Raw genomic sequence first — 19648 nt, forward strand, 5'->3', positions numbered from 1 at the left:
AGAAGTAGTTCATTCAAGTTGCCACCAAAAAGAGAAAGGAATGGTGATAAAGCTCGATCTGGAAAATGCCTTTTACAGGGTGAAACATGATTTCCTCTATGTTGTTATGAAGAAACTGGGCTTCTCTATAACCTTCATTAATTGGGTGAAAGCCTACATTGCCTCCCCTTGGATTGTGTCGCTGGTTAATGGTTGATCAACAAAGTTCTTCAATGCCTCAAGGGGCTTAAGACAAGGTTGCCCACTGTCCCCACTCCTCTACGTTATACGAGCCTTTGTTCTTAGCTTCCAACTTGACTGCTGTCAACAAATCCAATCTCTGCCAGGACTCAGAATGGTTCCCAATGTTAAAGACATTAACCATGCCCAATTTGCCGATGATACTCTATTGCTTGGAGGAGCGAGCATAAATTCTGCAAGATCCTTTAAGAAGGAGTTGGACATCTACAAGGAGGTCTCGGGCAGCAAGATAAACTATCTAAAAATCACTATCTTCGGCTGGAACTGCTCGGTCAAGGAACTGGCTGATATTGTCAGGCTCTTAGAGATGAAACGAATTCAGACCTGGGAGTTTTTTAAATATCTGGGGATTCCAATCTTCAAATCCATTCCTAAAGTTGCCCACTGGATGCCCCTACTTGACAAACTAAAACTTAGAATTCAAGCTTGGGGAGCCACTTGGCTGAACAATGTTGGGAAGGTTATCCTGATGAAATTTGTTCTCATAAGTATGCCTCTTTATCAACATTCCATTCTGCTTGCTCCCAAAACCTTCCTCAGTAAAATGGACAGTCTGCTGAGAAGATTCCTCTGGGAAGGGGGGAAAATAATGAAAAAAGACTTCATTTAGTTAAATGGGGCACTATTAAAAAGCCAATTCTGGAAGGAGGTCTTCAATTAAGAGATCTGGGTGCCCAAAATCTCTCCTTGGGCTCCAAAATTCTATGGAATATTGTTGCTGGAAAGGCTAGCTGGAGTAAGAGAGTATTGTGGAAGAAATACTTCAATGGACAGCGGCTGAGGTGTTTAGAGCAACCCCCAAAAACCATTAAAGGTTATCCGATCTTCAAACTCTGTCTTTCTGCTATGGAGCATTTCAGTCACAACCTTTACTGTATACCAGGTAATGGGAAAAAAATCAGAATTTGGGATGATCCAATCCTTGGTGAACAGCCTCTGAACCATGTTGAAGGCCTGACAAACATTAAAATTTGGCTACAGTCCAACAACCTGAATACCCTGTGGGACATCTCAACTTGGACGAATGATACTGGAAGACGATGGGCTAGTTGGTACCTGGGAGAGATTCCCCAAAGGCTGTAGGTTGAAGCATCGTTACTTTTAGATAAGCTCCAAGGAAAATCTCCAACCAAAGCAACAACTAAGGACAAAAGAGGGTGGGGCTCCCTCACTAGAAATTTCACAGTCTCTGAAGGTTACAAAAGTATGACAGCGATTCCTAATGTCCCCCCTGACCCTAACCAATGGAGATTTATTTGGGCCTTCCCTTCGCTTCCCAAAATTGACTTCTTCTGCTGGACGTTAGCTCATAACAACATTCTCACTAGAGATATCCTGAGACAACGTGGAATGGAAGGGCCTTCTAGATGTCCTCTGTGTGTGTCAGAGGAAGAGTCTGCTAACCATCTGTTATTGCTTTGCCCTTTTTCCCGTGATGTTTGGAGGGGGGTCCTGAGGTCAGGGGCTGACAAAGTTGAGCTTCCTGGTAATATCCCTAACCTGCTTCACAACTGGGCCAATTTATCTCTGTTCGATCTCTCTAAAAAATGCCTCCTCAAGATAGCCTGGATATGGATCCCTAAATTCACCTACTGGAAGCTGTGTTTGGAGAGGAACAATAGGCTGTTCAGGGATGAAAAATGTACTCCTCGCAAAATTATCACTAAAATCCAAGCTTTATTGGGAGAGGCTTTGGATACCAAACCTGCAATAAGGAATGAAGCAGCTTTGGACAGTGAGGAGGAGCTTTGGCTCAAAGATCTTGTTCCAAATTATGTTTTCAAGCCCTTGCCCCCTGCAATTTCCCAAGATAATTGGGACATCCGCCTGGAAGAATAGGATTTTATCAAATGGTGCTCTGCATTGGAGGAACACTGCCTCTTCTTCGACAGGGCCTCTAAAGGAAACCCCGGAGTTGCGGGTGGGGGTGGGGTTCTTTTGAATCTGGATGGATCAACTGAGTTTCGGTATCAATGGGGGCTGGGCATTGAATCTAATAACAGAGCTGAAGCTCTGGCTCTGTGGCAAGGGCTTAATTTGGCCATCAAAAGGAACTTTCTGACTCTGTCGGTCTTTGGAGACTCTAGGTTGATCATCCTGTTGTGGGGAAAAATGCCTATGCAGGACGATCCTATCCACCTAAGGCGTGATAGGGCCTTAGCAACAAACGAATGCAGCTACTTCGTTTTCTTTCCTTTATGAAAATGAAAGACAGGAGATTGGTAGACTTACCGTTATCTTTCGGTTGTCCCTCGATCTAGATCCTCCCCTTTGTGTGTCCACAGCTACTTGCCTCCTCGCTTTTGCTCCCACGAGATCACAAGAGAACAGCTACCTGTGACAAGAGAACAGCTACATGCAACAAGAGAAGGACACAATACAAAGGCAAATATACATATTCATAAATGATCCAGGATTAGAAGTAAATCAAATACACTAATGCAAATCATACAATAAACACCAACATATAGGAAAGAACCAAGAAGCTTTATTGATTGATAAACAGGGTTCAGGAAGAGATACAACCCATAGGGTTCCAACCCAGCATCTCCTTCCCAGCAGCAAGGAATTCCTTCTTCAGCCCCTTTCAAAAGCATAAACACCCAATGATCCAACCACAATCCAACAGCAATTCTTTGCAATACAATCCAGCCTCCTTAGACCTCATGAGAGAGCTCTATATATAGGAGTTTTGGAGAAAGGATGAGTCAGCTTGAGGCTGGCATGAAGCTGACTAGTGTCCTCTCTCACTTCAGTTCTTGAGTCCACTTGGAGATTCTAACTTCCACTTGGAGATTTGGAACCTCTTACTCATCACCAGTTGAATTCCCTTATCCAAGTGTCATTTTGGAAGCTTCCTGGGCATTGACACCTTAAGGAATGAGTCTGCCACTTGTCCAAGTACGCTCAGCGCAGGTGGCCTTCTTTGCAGTTGACATTCAGTGCAGGTACAGAGTGGAGCACTTGACATTCAACGCAGATGCTCAGTGGAGCAGTTGACATGATCCAGAATTTGCTTGTTTTTGAGTGTTTTCAGGTGGAGAACTTTTATAAACTGCTGTGGTTTGCTGGCCTTGTTCCTCTAGGGGTAAGAACAACATGTTTAGGGACTTTGGGATCCCTTAATTATTGACATTTCATGCTCAGTGATGCAAGGCACAAAAATGTCTATAACACATCCAAGCGTTGAAACTCAACTCAAATCCATCATAGATTCACTTAGTTTCCATTTTCAAGAAAATCAGGTTTACTTTGGCCCAGTTCTGAAAAATATCCCTTTTCCATATTCTGAGGCACCTGAACAATCATGCTGACCTTGAAGCCAATCTGGGCTCTACCCATTGCAGAAGATCCCTGTTAGTCAACTTTGATGAGTCTAATTACATCATTCCTTAATCTCCTATTTGTCAACCTGTTCTCAAAATTGCTTTCAAAATCCAGTCCTGTTCCATTTCATGCAGTCAAAGGTTTTGATCCCGGTCTCTATCTGGTCGACAAGCCAACATCTACAATAAGGGTAGTACGATTTCCAGATAATTTAATGGCTGAAGTAAATGAACTTGACGGTGATCATGTTACAGATCACTCAGATTCCCAAAGATTGCCTCACTGTCCAAAACAAGAAGATGAATGCACTATTTTTTCATAACAGTCTGTTGGTCTTCATGTTCCTGAAAACCCTTCATCGGATAGTCTGTCTTCTAGTAGAAAAGAAAGCATGGTGACCCCCAAAAATTAGTAGAAGAGATGAAGGAGGTCTCAACTTTATCCCAGAATCCTCAAGATCAGCATCAACAACATCATCCTCCTGCCAACCAGTGCTCAGACCCATAGCTAAAAGAAGAAGACTTGGGGGAAATTATGGAAGAATACATTGAAGATCCAAGAGCTGATGAAGAGGGAAGAACCCTGCAGAAGGCTGATGAAGAGGAAAAAACCTTGCAAAAGGTTGATGATGAGGGAAAAACCCTGCAAGAGGCTGATGATGCAGATAACTCACATTCCATTAAGAGCATCAAATCAACTGTTGAAGAACAGGAAGCAATGAGACCCTTCAATGCAGAGGCCTTGGAGGAAAACTCAGGAAACAAGGCGATTCTTCCCAACAATCTAGACCTGATCTGCGATCTTCATCCTAGGCAATTCTTCTCAAAGACCAACACTAAAATCTTGCTATCAGTTGTTCTGTCCGTTGTTGCTCTACTTGCCGCTCAGAAATTAATGCGATGATTATAGATCTTAAATGCATGGGTTCCATTCTTTGTTGATTCTTTGGATTTCTCATTCACCACATGAATCTTTGTATTATTCTACTTCGTTCTTTTTTCTATCAATTACGCTGAGTTGAGTCTAGGCTAGGGTAGCTCTATATTGATAGAAGGACATGTCCAGCCTCTTTATTGATGGAAGGACCTGTGCAAGCAATAGGTGGACTCTGGTTATTCTGAAATGGAGGTTCGCCGTTATGACATGCCAGTGCAAGGAAGATGCAAAGGCTACGATGGACTAACAAGACCACCACTGCAAGCGCTGTGTATTTTCAATTACGATTTCAGAGAGTACGAGGCTCGATTTCCACTGTGACCTCCGTAATTGTATCAAAGAGCGGGATCCTTCATTGTGCAATAGGAATCTCAGCTTCAGACATTGTTGTAATGCTCTAGTTCGCGGCAGCTGGTTTGCGGCTCATTTATATCATTAACCGTTATAGTCTAAAAAAAAAATTTAAAACGCTTTAAAGTACTTTAAAATGTTTTTAAAATGATTTCAAAATAGTTTAAAATGCTTTAAAAACCGTTTACAATGCTTTAAAAACTGTTTAAAATACATCAAAAATAATTTAAATTTCTTTAAGAACAATTTTAAATGATTTTATAATGCTTTAAAAATATTTTACAATGCTTTAGAAACAATATAAAATACTTTAAAAATAATTTAAATTGATTTAAGAACAATTTTAAATGATTTTAAAATGTTTCAAAAACATTTTAAAATGTTTCAAAAATAAGTTTAAGTGCTTTAACAACAATTGAAAATGCTTTAAAACCGTTTTAAAATGTTTTAAAAACAATTTAAAAAGCTTTAAAGTACTTTAAAAAAATTTTAAAACAATTTTAAACGCTTTGAAAACAATTTGAAATGCTTCAAAAGCAATTTAAAATGTTTTTGAAACAATTTAGAACATTTTAAAAACAATTTTAAATAGTTCAAAATAATTTAAAAACACTTTAAAATGTTTTAAAAACAATTTTAAATTCTTTCAAAATGCTTTAACAACAATTTAAAAAGCTTTAAAGTACTTTAAAATGTTTTTAAAATTCTTTCAAAACAATTTAAAATGCTTTAAAAACAGTTTAGGATGCTTTAAAAACTATTTAAAATAATTCAAAAATAATTTAAATTGCTTTAAGAACAATTTTAAATGATTTTGAAATGCTTTAAAAATAGTTTACAATGCTTTAAAAACAATTTAAAATACTTTAAAAATAATTTAAATTGATTTAATAACAATTTTAAATGATTTTAAAATGTTTCAAAAACATTTTAAAATGTTTTTAAAATAAGTTTAAGTGCTTTAACAACAATTGAAAATGCTTTAAAACCATCTTAAAATGTTTTAAAAACAATTTAGAAAGCTTTAAAGTGTTTTAAAATGTTTTAAAAATAATTTTAAACGCATTAAAAATAATTTAAAATGCTTTAAAAACAATTTAAAATGTTTCTGAAACAATTTAAAATATTTTTGAAACAATTTAGGACATTTTAAAAACAATTTAAAATAGTTCAAAATAATTTAAAAACAATTTAAAACACTGTAAAATGTTTTAAAAACAATTATAAATTCTTTTAAAATGTTTTAACAACAATTTAAGAAGCTTTAAAGTACTCTAAAATGTTTTTAAAATGCTTTCAAAACAATTTAAAATGATTTTAAAATGCTTTAAAAATAGTTTACAATGCTTTAGAAAAAATATAAAATACTTTAAAAATAATTTAAATTGATTTAAGAAAAATTTTAAATGGTTTTAAAATGTTTCAAAAACATTTTAAAATGTTTTAGAAATAAGTTTAAGTGTTTTAACAACAATTCAAAATGCATTAAAACCGTTTTAAAAACAATTTAAAGAGCTCTAAAGTACTTTAAAATGTTTTTAAAATTCTTTCAAAACAATTAAAATGCTTTCAAAATGATTTAAATGCTTTAAAAACAATTTAAAATGCTTTAAAAACAATTTAAAATGTTTTTGAAACAATTTAGAAAGTTCTAAAAGCACTTTAAAATAGTTCAAAATAATTTAAAAACCATTTAAAACACTTTGAAATGTTTTAAAAACAATTTTAAATTCTTTTAAAATTCTTTAACAACAATTTAAAAATATTTAAAGTACTTTAAATTCTTTTAAAATGCTTTTAAAACAATTTAAAACGCTTTCAAAACAATTTAAAATGATTTTAAAATTTTTTAAAAATAGTTTGCAATGCTTTAAAAACAATTTAAAATACTTCAAAAATAATTTAAATTGATTTAAGAACAATTTTAAATGATTTTAAAATGTTTTAAAATATTTCAAAAATATTTCAAATGTTTTAAAAATAAGATTAAGTGCTTTAACAACAATTGAAAATGCTTTAAACCCGTTTTAAAATGCTTTATAAACAATTTAGAAAGCTTTAAAATACTTTAAAATGTTTTAAAAACAATTTTATACGCTTTAAAAACAATTTAAAATGTTTCTGAAACAATTTAGAATGTTTTAAAAGCACTTTAAAATAGTTCAAAATAATTTAAAAACAATTTAAAACACTCTAAAATGTTTTAAAAACAATTTTAAATTCTTTTAAAATGCATTAACGACAATTTAAAAAGCTTTAAAGTACTTTAAAATGCTTTCACAACAATTTAAAATCCTTTAAAAACCATTTACAATGCTTTAAAATCTATTTAAAATACTTCAAAAGTAATTTAAATTGCTTTAAGAATAATTTTAAATGATTTTAAAATGATTTAGAAATAGTTTAGATTGCTTTAAAAACAATTTAAAATACTTTAAAAATAATTTAAATTGATTTAAAAACAATTTTAAATGATTTTAAAAACATTTTAAAATGTTTTAAAAATAAGTTTGAGTGGTTTAACAACAATTGAAAATTCTTTAAAACCATTTTAAAATGTTTTAAAAACAATTTTAAACACTTTAAAAACAACTTAAAATGCTTTAAAAACAATTTAAATTTTTTTTGAAACAATTTTAAACACTTTAAAAACAACTTAAAATACTTTAAAAACAATTTAAATTTTTTTTAAACAATTTGGAACGTTTTAAAAACAATTTAAATTAGTTAAAAATAATTTAAAAACAATTTAAAGCACTTTAAAATGTTTTAAAAACAATTTTAAATTCTATTAAAATGCTTTAACAACAATTTAAAAAGCTTTAAAGTACTCTAAAATGTTCTTAAAATTCTTTCAAAACAATTTAAAATTCTTTAAAAAACAGTTTACAATGCTTTAAAAACAATTTAAAATACTTTAAAAATAATTTAAATTGATTTAAGAACAATTTTAAATTATTTTAAAATGTTTTAAAAATAAGTTTATGTTGGCATTATGATTCTGGTATGGCTTTATGATACATATGTTGTACTTGATGGCAACCGACTCATCTCGGATGATAAATTATAGTGCGGAAAAGTTCACGCACTTATATGCAGAGAAAAGCTTATTCTATGTAGAGAAAAGTTCACGCACTTATATGCAGAGAAAAGTTTATTTCATGTAGAGAAAAGTTCACACACTTTTATGCAGAGAAAAGTTTATTTCATGTAGAGAAAAGTTTATTTCATGTAGAGAAAAAGTTCACGCACTTTCATGTTGGAGAACTTACCTTTGGTCCATGGTAGTTAGTCCTTGGTATTTGAACCTATGGTTTTGGACCATGGTACCTCGTCAAAAGTGTGTATATGTTGGAGAACTTACCTTTGGTCCATGGTGGTTAGTCCTTGGTATTATTGAGCCCCATGTTTTTGGGCCCCTTGTATTGGTTATCTATGGTATTGATCCATGATTTTAGGAAGAAGCTTGCCTATATAAAGCAAAGGAGATCACTTGGCTAATTCATTCTTGCAAATCGAATATCTTAAGATCTGAAATATTGGGTTATTGTTTTAAAAGTTTGATCTATGAAAGGGAAGTTGAAAGCGAATCTGTGAAGGGTGATCTCTCGAGCGCTGCAGCTGCGGAAGTGCGGAGGCACCACATAAGGCGCAGTGCGGAGGCGCCACAGAAGGCGCAGTGCGGAGACACCACAGAGGCACCACAGAAGGCACAGTGCGGAGGCGCCACAGAAGGCGTAGTGCGGAGGCACCACAGAAGGCGCAGTGCGGAGACGCCAAAGAAGGCGCAGTGCGGAGACGCCAAAGAAGGCGTAGTGCGGAGGCGCCACAGAAGGCGCAGTGCGGAGACGCCACAGAGGCGCCACAGAAGGCGTAGTGCGGAGGTGCCACAGAAGGTGCAGTGCGGAGGCGCCACAGAAGGCGCAGTGCAGAGACGCCACAGAGGCGCCACAGAAGGCGCGGTGCGGAGGCGCCATAGAAGGCGCAGTGCAGAGGCGCCACAAAAGGTGCAGTGTGGAGGCGCCACAGAAGGCGCAGTGCGGAGGTGCCACAGAAGGCGCAGGTGAGGTGGTCGCGGTGCCACAGAAGGCGCAGGTGCGGAGGTAGTACAGATATCCACAGATCTATACCAGTGAAGTTGTGATCCCTGCTTAAAATTTGTTTTAACTGCCTTTGACTATTCTACAGGGTTTTGGGTGCATAACTGATGTTTGGTTACTGGTATTGAGTTCAGATAACAACACGATTAATGACTTATCTTTAGGTACTAGATCTGGTTGATAACTCTCATAATATCATTGTATATGTATGGATCTGGGGATTGGGTGATTCATAAGGTTGTTTGATTATGAGCTTCAATGTTGTTGTTGGATCCAGTTTGAAAATTTATGAAAAGTGGTCCTTGAAAGAAAAGAAGTAGGGGGTTGTAGCTCCCTTCCAGGAGAGACTGGAAAACGAGAGAGAGTTGTAGCTCTCTGTAGGTTGCAGCCTGCGTACTGGTAAAGGATTGCACCAGTACAAAATCATTGTAATAGGAGTTTCTAATTTGAAAGAAGATAGAGACATATTGCAGCAGGTGGTTTTCACCCACATTGGGTTTCCACCTTATATCTGGTGTTCTTTGGTGTGACTATCTATTTTTCTTGTTCATGCTCATTATTTTATGGTACTGATATGCAAAAATAATTCGAAGTGTAAATAAGGAAGATTTGTTAAAAGAACTTGATAATACTGATTCACCCCCCCCTCTCAGTATTATTTTCAACAATTGGTATCAGAGCAGGTCCTTCAGAGAAGCTTGATCGCTTGAAGGTAGATCATTCATCATGAGCAACTACGAGAGAGAAGCATCAATCAGGCCACCAATTTTTGATGGGACGAACTTCAGTTATTGGAAGATAAGAGTTACTGCCTATCTTCAATCTCTTGGTACAGAAGTTTGGGATATCATAGAGACAGGCTACACTTTTCCTTCAGCTACTCCTACAGATTCGGCTGAGAAGAAGAAATATGAAACACATGCGAAAGCAGTCAATACTCTATTGGGATGCTTATCCCAATCAAAATTCGTGAAGGTAATGCACTATAAATCCGCAAAAGAAATATGGGACAAAATTTTCACGAGCTATGAAGGAGACGAACAGGTAAAGTGTGCTAAACTTCAAACTTTCAGGATTCAGTATGAGAATCTCAGAATGTATAATGATGAAAGTGTGGCTAACTATTTCCTTAGGGTAGATGAAATTGTTAACTACATGAACAACTTGGGTGAAGAAATAAAAGAGGCTATTGTGGTTGAAAAAGTCCTAAGATCCTTGTCCCCCAAGTTTGAATCTAAAGTGTCCGCTATAGAGGAAAAAGCAAATCTACAAACTCTCACCATGTCTCAACTACATGGAATTCTAACTGCTTATGAAATGAGAAAGGGAGGTCCATCAGACAGAAGATAAGCGGCTTTCAAGGCTTCAGGCAAAGGATATTACTATGAAGCAAGTCACGTGCCAGAAGAAGAAGAAGAAGAATCAAATTTTGTCAGAAATCTTCAAAGGGGTTCTGGAAGGTTCAGAGGTAAGTTACGTTTTAAATGTTTTGCTTGTGGAAGAGTAGGTCATTATGCTGCAAAATGTCCTTATAAGGATAAAGGAAAGGAACCTGCTAGATGGAACAAGAAACAGAGTGCAAACAAGAAAAGTTACTACACTCATGAAGATAGTGATGGTCTATCTATTAGTGATGAAGAAGAACAAGGTAATGACTATAAACTGTTAATGGCATTTGAAGATGATGATTATATGGATGCTATAGATGTGGATAGCCTTTTTGAAGAAATTACTAGACTCAAGAGATGTATAGAAGAAAAGAATATGATCATTGATACTCTACAATTTCAAATTGATGAAAAGGAAAAACATCTTGAAAAATTAGAAGGTGAAATTGTTGGTCTTAGAAAAGAGATTGAGAAAACAAAAGCTATTAATCTTAAGTTTGTCAAAGGATCTGAAACTTTGGATGAGATTATCAATGTACAACGTTCTCCACTAAATAAGACAGGTCTGGGATATAACGGAGAAACTTATCAAGCAACCACTTCAAAAAGTTATCTTGATGCAGCAAGAAGGAATGAGCAAAAGCACAATGAAGACCATCAGGCAAGGCAGGGACGAATTGCAAACAGAGACTATCAAGGGCAATCCGTTTTAAGGGTGAACAAAAACTACAACCAGCCATAGGTAAAATCTTCTCAATTTAGTTCAAGAATGGATGACAATAAAAATTACAATGATTTGGCCGGTAGATTTGATAACCGCAGAAATTTCTTCAATGGACAATGTTTCTCTTGCCATAACTTTGGTCACAAAGCAGCTCAATGTGTTGCATATAAAACAATCATGACTAGAGAAGCTCAAAAACAAATAAGTATGATCGGGATTACAAAAAGGACCTATAACAACTTTTCGGCTCTTGAAAATGAAGTTGAATGTTCTATTTGCAATAAATTTGGTCATGAAGATTCTGAATGCAGGAGTAGGTTTCAGCAGACAAAGGAACAAGCCTCAAACACCAAAACATGGAGAATAAAGGAACCACAAACAGAAAGATGTGGGATAGCATTCTATGCAGAGGGACAGGAAAATCTATGGTACATTGACAGTGGATGTTCAAAGCATATGACAGGTGATAAAGAAAAATTTGAGTCATATTCTGCTCTAGAAAAGGGAAAGAAAGTTTCTTTTGGAAATGATACTCCTGCAACTATAAAAGGAAAAGGCACTGCTCAGTTAAAAGAAAAGGTCAAGGCTGGAAATGTTTTGTATGTTGATGGATTAAAACATAATCTTCTAAGTGTCAGCCAGATGTGTGATCAAGGAACTGAGGTGATATTTAGAACAAATGGATGTCTTGTTCGTGATCTTGATACAGGTAAAACGGTGATCAAAGGTAAAAGAACTCCAAATAATCTATACGTATTTGAAGAAGGACAACAAAAATGTTATCTAAGCAAGGATGATGAACGCTGGCTATGGCATCGGAGGTTGGGGCATCTAAGCTTTTCACAAATAAGGAAAGCATGCAAATATCAGGCAGTTCGCGATCTTCCAGATATCAAAATTCCAGACAACACCATATGCAAATCATGTCAGTTTGGAAAGCAAACCAGAACTAATTTTCTAGAGAAGGAAGGATCAGCTAGCATGCCTCTTGAGCTAGTACATACAGATACATGTGGTCCATTCAGAAAAAGAACACCTCGAGGAGAAGAATACTTGATATTATTCATTGACGATTTCTCCAGGTTTGTCTGGTTAGGACTAATGAAGCACAAAGATGAAGCATTCGAAAAATTCAAATCCTTCAAAGCCTTAGTTGAAAATGAATCAAGATACAAAATTAAGTGCCTCAGATCTGACAGAGGTGGGGAGTTTACCTCGAATTAATTTTTCGATTTCTGTGAAGAACATGGGATAAGAAGAGAATTCTCTACAGCTAGAACTCCTCAGCAAAATGGAGTTGTGGAAAGAATGAACAGAACATTCCAACAAATGGCTTGTGCTATGCTTGATGAGTCGGGTACTCCCGCAACTTTTTGGGGTGAAGATGCACACGCTGCGATTGTTATTCTCAACAAAATAAATGTCCGTGTTAACAGCACTCAAACCCCTCATGAGCTCTGGTGTGGTGAGACTCCTTCGGTGAAGCACTTCAAAATCTTTGGGAGCAAATGTTATATTAAGAATACTGATGAGCAACTTGGAAAACTTGAACCTAGAGCAGATGAAGGCATTCTTCTTGGTTATTCTCCACATAGCAAAGCATACAAGTGCTACAATAAAAGACTTGGCAGAATTGTTGACAGCATTGAAGTAGTGGTTGATGAGAAGGGATACATTCGTAGGCAAGTACATCATGAAGACATCGAAGAAGATGAAGGCTACCCTCAAAGACAGAATGATGAAGAAGAAGAACCTCAAGAAGAACCAGAGGAGCAGACAAGAATAGAAGAGAAGACTCCATCCAGATATGTTCAGAAGAATCATCCAGAATCTCAGATTGTGGGGCAGAAAGAAGCAGGTGTACAAACAAGAAGAACAATTGCAGAAGCTTCAAGCTATTTAGCATTACTCTCTTCCACTGAACCACAAAATGTGAAAGAGGCATGCAAAGATGAATGTTGGGTCAAAGCAATGGATGAAGAACTTGAGCAGATCGAAAAGAACAATACTTGGGAGTTGGTTCCTAGACCAAAAGATAAGAATGTTATAGGAACAAAATGGGTCTTCAAAAATAAATTGAATGAAAATGGAGAAGTAATTAGAAACAAGGCCAGACTTGTTTGTAAAGGGTATGCGCAGCAAGAAGGAATAGATTTTGAAGAAACCTTTGCTCCTGTTGCAAGACTTGAGGCCATCCGAATGTTCCTTGCTCTCTCAAGCTTTCAAAACTTCAAAGTATTTCAAATGGACGTGAAATCAGCCTTTCTGAATGGAGACTTAGAAGAAGAAGTATATATTGAGCAGCCAGATGGTTTCATTCTTGGAAATGATCCAAATCTTGTATGCAGATTGAAAAAGGCTCTCTATGGTCTCAAACAAGCTCCAAGGGCTTGGTACTATCGTTTGGACAAATATCTTCATCAACAAGGTTTTTCAAAAGGATCAACAGATAGAAATCTTTATATAAAAGTTGAAAATGACAAATTGCTAATACTTGTTGTGTATGTAGATGACATTATCTTTGGCAGCAATGAAGAAGCTATGAGTCAAAGCTTTGCCTTGGTCATGCATAAAGAATTTGAAATGTCCTTGCTGGAAGAATTGACATACTTCCTTGGTTTGCAAATCCAACAAAAGGAAGGAGGAATATTTTTGTCTCAAACCAAGTATCTCAAACAGATTTTGAAGAAATATTGCATGGAAGATGCAAAACCAGTATGTACACCCATGGTCACAGGATGTAGCCTCAGTGAAAATGATGAATTTGCAGCAGTACATCAACCAACCTACAGATCTATGATTGGAAGTCTACTTTATCTGACAGGTACCCGACCGGACATCATGCATGCAGTTAGAATAGTTGGAAGATTTCAGGAAAATCCGAAGGAGACTCATCTTCAGGCAGTGAAGATAATTTTCAAATATCTTCAAGAGACTCAAAATTATGGTTTATGGTATCCTAGAGATACAAATATCACACTTCATAATTATACAGATGCCGATTGGGCCGGAAGCGTGGATGACAGGAAGAGCACAAGTGGTGGCACATTCTTTATGGGTTCCAGACTAGTATCTTGGTTCAGCAAGAAACAAAGTTCGATTGCCTTATCTACAGCTGAAGCAGAATATGTTGTTGCTGCATCTTGCTGCACTCAACTCCTTTGGATGATGCAGACCTTGCAGGATTTTCAAATCACTTGTACACCACCTATCTCCATCTTATGTGATAACACAAGTGCAATCAACATCTCAAAGAACCCAGTCATGCATTCAAAAACCAAGCACATACCAATCAAGTATCATTTTCTTCGGGAACAAGTGCTTGAACAGAAGGTCAAGTTGGAGTATGTTCCTTCTAAGGAACAAGTTGCTGATATACTCACCAAACCATTGCCCAGGGAGACTTTTGAATACCTCAGGCAAAAGTTGGGGGTTGTTGATGCATCATCTTGTTGTTGAATCTCTTCTGATTGTTGGTTGTACGGGAATATGCGTACATGTGCTGGGTTACGGATTGGTTGAAGATCAAATAGCACTGGTTCAGGGGGAGCTTATAATGCATTGTTGGCATTATGGAGGATGTACAGAAGGCGATCATGGATGCTGATCTGAATATTACTGCAATATGTCTCTATCTCTTTCATGGTCATTTATGGTGTTTGGTGGGTTATGTTTCTTCTTTACAGATCTGGTTCATATTTAGGGGGAGCATGCTCTTAGGGGGAGCATAACCCTTTGCCCTTGATGTCAAAGGGGGAGAATGAGCTGAATATTTTGAGGTTGCCATCAAGTCCAAAGGGGGAGATTGTTGGCATTATGATTCTGGTATGGCTTTATGATACATATGTTGTACTTGATGGAAACCCACTCATCTCAGATGATAAATTATAGTGCAGAAAAGTTCACGCACTTATATGCAGAGAAAAGCTTATTCTATGTAGAGAAAAGTTCACGCACTTATATGCAGAGAAACGTTTATTTCATGTAGAGAAACGTTCACGCACTTTTATGCAGAGAAAAGTTTATTTCATGTAGAGAAAAAGTTCACGCACTTTCATGTTGGAGAACTTACCTTTGGTCCATGGTAGTTAGTCCTTGGTATTTGAACCTATGGTTTTGGACCATGGTACCTCGTCAAAAGTGTGTATATGTTGGAGAACTTACCTTTGGTCCATGGTGGTTAGTCCTTGGTATTATTGAGCCCCATGTTTTTGGGCCCCTTGTATTGGTTATCTATGGTATTGATCCATGATTTTAGGAAGAATCTTGCCTATATAAAGCAAAGGAGATCACTTGGCTAATTCATTCTTGCAAATCGAATATCTTAAGATCTGAAATATTGGGTTATTGTTTTAAAAGTTTGATCTATGAAAGGGAAGTTGAAAGCGAATCTGTGAAGGGTGATCTCTTGAGCGCTGTAGCTGCGGAAGTGCAGAGGCGCCACAGAAGGTGCAGTGCGGAGGCGCCACAGAAGGCGCAGTGCGGAGACGCCACAGAGGCGCCACAGAAGGTGCAGTGCGGAGGCGCCACAGAAGGCGTAGTGCGGAGGCGCCACAGAAGGCGCAGTGCGGAGACGCCACAGAGGCGCCACAGAAGGCGCAGTGCGGAGGCGCCACAGAAGGCGCAGTGCGGAGACGCCACAGAGGCGCCACAGAAGGCGCAGTGTGGAGGCGCCACAGAAGGTGCAGTGCGGAGACGCCATAGAGGCGCCACAGAAGGCGCAGTGCGGAGGCGCCACAGAAGGCGCAGTGCAGAGGCGCCACAGAAGGCGCAGTGCGGAGGTGCCACAGAAGGCGCAGGTGCGGTGGTTGCGGTGCCACAGAAGGCGCAGGTGCAGAGGCAGTACAGATATCGCAGATCTATACCAGTGAAGTTGCGATCCCTGCTTAAAATTTGTTTTAACTGCCTTTGACTATTCTGCAGGGTTTTGGGTGCATAACTGATGTTTGGTTACTGGTATTGAGTTCAGATAACAGCATGATTAATGACTTATCTTTATGTACTAGATCTAGTTGATAACTCTCATAATATCATTGTATATGTATGGATCTGGTGATTGGGTGATTCAGAAGGTTGTTTGATTATGAGCTTCAATGTTTTTGTTGGATCCAGTTTGAAAATATATGAAAAGTGGTCCTTGAAAGAAAAGAAGTAGGGGGTTGTAGCTCCCTTCCAGGAGAAACTGGAAAACGAGAGAGAGTTGTAGCTCTCTGCAGGTTGCCTGCGTACTGGTAAAGGACTGCACTAGTACAAAATCATTGTAACAGGAGTTTCTAATTTGAAAGAAGATAGAGACATATTGCAGCAGGTGGTTTTCACCCACATTGGGTTTCCACCTTATATCTGGTGTTCTTTGGTTTGGCTATCTGTTTTTCTTGTTCATGCTCATTATTTTATGGTACTGATATGCAAAAATAATTCAAAGTGTAAATAAGGAAGATTTGTTAAAAGAACTTGATAATACTGATTCACCCCCCCTCTCAGTATTATTTTCAATAGTTTAAGTGCTTTAACAACAATTGAAAATGCTTTAAACCTGTTTTAAAATGTTTTATAAACAATTTAAAAAGCTTTAAAGTACTTTAAAATGTTTTAAAAGCAATTTTAAACGTTTTAAAAACAATTTAAAATGCTTTAAAAAAAATTAAAATGTTTTTGAAAAACTTTAGAGTGTTTTAAAAACAATTTAAAATAGTTCAAAATAATTTAAAAACACTTTAAAACGTTTTAAAAACAATTTTAAACTCTTTTAAAATGCTTTAACAACAATTAAAAAGCTTTAAAGTGCTTTAAAATGCTTTCAAAACCATTTAATATGCTTTAAAGACCGTTTACAACGCTTTAAAAACTATTTAAAATACTTCAAACATAATTTAAATTGCTTTAAGAACAATTTTAAATGATTTTATAATGCTTTAAAAATAGTTTACAATGCTTTAGAAACAATTTAAAATACTTTAAAAATAATTTAAGTTAATTTAAAAACAATTTTAAATGATTTTAAAATGTTTCAAAAACATTTTAAAATGTTTTAAGAACAAGTTTAAGTGGTTTAACAACAATTGAAAAGGCTTTAAAACCGTTTTAAAATGTTTTAAAAACAATTTAAAAAGCTTTAGAGTACTTTAAAATGTTTAAAAATAATAAATTAAACACTTTAAAAACAACTTAAAATGCTTTAAAAACAATTTAAATTTTTTTTGAAACAATTTAGAACGTTTTAAAAACAATTTAAAATAGTTCAAAATAATTAATAAACAATTTAAAACACTTTAGAATGTTTTAAAAACAATTTTAAATTCTTTTAAAACGCTTTAGCAAAAATTTAAAAAGATTTAAAGTACTTTAAAATGTTTTTAAAATGTTTTCAATACAGTTTAAAATGCTTTAAAAACCATTTACAATGCTTTAAAACTGTTTAAAATACATCAAAAATAATTTAAATTGCTTTAAGAACAATTTTAAATGATTTTAAAATGCTTTAAAAATAGTTTACAATGCTTTAGAAACAATATAAAATACAACAAAAATAATTAAAATTGATTTAAGAACAATTTTAAATGATTTTAAAATGTTTCAAAAACATTTTAAAATGTTTCAAAAATAATTTTAAGTGCTTTAACAACATTTGAAAATTCTTTAAAATTGTTTTAAAATGTTTTTAAAACAATTTAAAAAGCTTTAAAGTACTTTAAAATGTTTTTAAAACAATTTTAAATGCTTTAAAAACAATTTAAAATGCTTCAAAAGCAATTTAAAATGTTTTTGAAACAATTTACAACATTTTAAAAACAATTTTAAATAGTTCAAAATAATTTAAAAACACTTTAAAATGTTTTAAAAATAGTTTTAAATTCTTTCAAAATGCTTTAACAACAATTTAAAAAGCTTCAAAGTACTTTAAAATGTTTTCAAAATTCTTTCAAGACAATTTAAAATGCTTTAAAAACAGTTTATGACGCTTTAAAAACTATTTAAGATAATTCAAAAATAATTTAAATTGCTTTAAGAACAATTTTAAATGATTTTGAAATGCTTCGAAAATAGTTTACAATGCTTTAAAAACAATTTAAAATACTTTAAAAATAATTTAAATTGATTTAATAACAATTTTAAATGATTTTAAAATGTTTCAAAAACATTTTAAAATGTGTTTAAAATAAGTTTAAGTGCTTTAACAACAATTGAAAATGCTTTAAAACTATTTTAAAATGTTTTAAAAACAATTTAAAAATATTTAAAGTACTTTAAAATGTTTTAAAAACAATTTTAAATGCTTTAAAAACAATTTTAAATGCTTTAAAAACAATTTAAAATGTTTCTGAAACAATTTAATATCTTTTTGAAACAATTTAGAACGTTTTAAAAACAATTTAAAATAGTTCAAAATAATTTAAAAACAATTTAAAACACTGTAAAATGTTTTAAAAACAATTATAAATTCTTTTAAAATGTTTTAACAACAATTTCAGAAGCTTTAAAGTACTCTAAAATGTTTTTAAAATGCTTTCAAAACAATTTAAAATGATTTTAAAATGCTTTAAAAATAGTTTACAATTCTTTAAAAACAATTTAAAATACTTCAAAAATAATTTAAATTAATTTAAGAACAATTCTAAATCATTTAAAATGTTTCAAAATCGTTTTAAAATGTTTTAAAAATAAGTGTAAGTGCTTTAACAACAATTGAAAATGCTTTAAAACCATTTAAAAATGTTTTATAAACAATTTAAAAAGTTTTAAAGTACTTTAAAATGTTTTAAAAACAATTTTAAACTCTTTAAAAACAATTTAAAATGCTTTAAAAACAATTTGAAATGTTTTTGAAGCAATTTAGAACATTTTAAAAACAATTAAAAATAGTTCAAAATAATTTAAAAACACTTTAAAATGTTTTAAAAACAATTGTAAATTCCTTTAAAATGCTTTAACAACAATTTAAAAAGCTTTAAAGTACTTTAAAATGTTTTTAAAATGCTTTCAAAACAATTTAAAATGCTTTCAAAACATTTAAATGTTTTAAAAACAATTTAAAATGCTTTAAAAACAATTTAAAATGTTTTTGAAACAATTTAAAAAAATGTTTTAAAAACAATTTAAAACACTTTAAAATAGTTCAAAATAATTTAAAAACAATGTAAAACACTTTAAAATGTTTTAAAAAAAATTTAAATTCTTTTAAAATGCTTTAACAACAATTTAAAAATCTTTAAAGTACTTTAGAATGCTTTCAAAACCAATTTAAAACGCTTTCAAAACAATATAAAATGATTTTAAAATTCTTTTAAAATAGTTTGAAATGCTTTCAAAACAATTTAAAATACTTCAAAAATAATTTAAATTGATTTAAGAACAATTTTGAATGATTTTAAAATGTTTTAAAATATTTCAAAAACATTTTAAAATGTTTTGAAAATAAGATTAAGTGCTTTAATAACAATTGAAAATGCTTTAAACACGTTTTAAAACATTTTATAAACAATTTAAAAAGATTTAAAGTACTATAAAATGTTTTAAAAACAATTTTAAACGCTTTAAAAACAATTTAAAATGCTTTAAAAAAAATTTAAATGTTTCTTAAA

At 33.8% G+C, this 19648-nt stretch overlaps 1 protein-coding gene across 1 annotated transcript; it reads left to right on the forward strand.

Annotated features, from left to right (window-relative positions):
• Positions 1-334: 334 nt before the first annotated feature.
• On the forward strand, positions 335-1323 carry LOC149152391 (uncharacterized). The gene is made up of 2 exons (XM_089443462.1): positions 335-700; positions 874-1323. The coding sequence occupies exons 1-2, from the start codon at positions 335-337 to the stop codon at positions 1321-1323; spliced, it is 816 nt and encodes a 271-aa protein (XP_089299588.1).
• The last annotated feature ends 18325 nt before the right edge of the window (positions 1324-19648 follow it).

Source organism: Pinus tabuliformis, chromosome 9 (assembly GCF_031772625.1).
Source record: "Pinus tabuliformis cultivar Carrire ecotype Pingquan chromosome 9, CPIR1, whole genome shotgun sequence".
NCBI lineage: Eukaryota > Viridiplantae > Streptophyta > Pinopsida > Pinales > Pinaceae > Pinus > Pinus tabuliformis.